This window comes from Myotis davidii, unplaced genomic scaffold (genome assembly GCF_000327345.1).
Source record: "Myotis davidii unplaced genomic scaffold, ASM32734v1 C63082556, whole genome shotgun sequence".
In the NCBI taxonomy this organism is placed as follows: Eukaryota; Metazoa; Chordata; class Mammalia; order Chiroptera; family Vespertilionidae; genus Myotis; species Myotis davidii.
Genome location: NW_006362421.1, coordinates 1 through 714, shown reverse-complemented (window position 1 = coordinate 714; position 714 = coordinate 1). Strand labels below are relative to the sequence as shown.

Genomic DNA, 714 nt, shown 5'->3' with positions numbered 1-714 from the left:
AAAAAACAAAACAAAACATAAAACACCATCTTCGAGCTATTTCCTAGTGTTTCCTAGTATTTCCAGTTTACCACTAATATTTCCACCCACCACCTCCATAGATCACACCATGAGTAGCTATAGATGCTGAAAACTCTGGTCCTCTTCCAAAGTTATTCCTGCTTTGGGAAAAACATGTGAACAGCCTGCTCTCGGATTTGCTTGGTCTTGATCCCATATATGATGGGATTCAGCATAGGTGGAACCAGAATGCAGACATTAGCAAGCAAAATGTGGATATGAGGAGGAATGTGGCGTCCAAACCGCTGAGTAAGAGTAGTGAAGATGGCAGGCCCATAAAAGAGGATGATGATGCAGACATGGGAACCACATGTGTTGAGAGCTTTCTGACGAGCATCTTGGGAAGACATGTGGAAGACAGCATGGAGAATCAACACATAGGAAACAAAAATTAACAGGACATCTAAAACCACTGTCGTTATTATTACAAAAAGTCCATACCAGATGTTCACTCGAATGTCATTACAAGCATATTTGGCTAAGCCGATGTGTTCACAAAAGGTATGCGGAATAATATTATTTTGGCAGAAAGTCAACCTTTTCAAAAGAAATATTATGGGGAAAATTGTACAATAACTTCTCAAAAAGATGGTAACACCAATTTTCCCAATCAGTGTATAGGTAAGAATAGCTGTGTATCTCAGTGGGTAGCAT

The 714-nt window shown here is 39.6% G+C and overlaps 1 protein-coding gene across 1 annotated transcript; it reads right to left on the bottom strand.

The window, feature by feature from the left end:
• Window positions 1–152: 152 nt before the first annotated feature.
• LOC107181449 (olfactory receptor 52B4-like) lies at window positions 153–707 on the bottom strand (the record flags this gene model as incomplete). The annotated part of the gene is made up of 1 exon (XM_015557328.1): window positions 153–707. A coding segment is annotated over one exon (555 nt), but the record flags the coding sequence as incomplete, so codon positions are not given.
• Window positions 708–714: the final 7 nt, after the last annotated feature.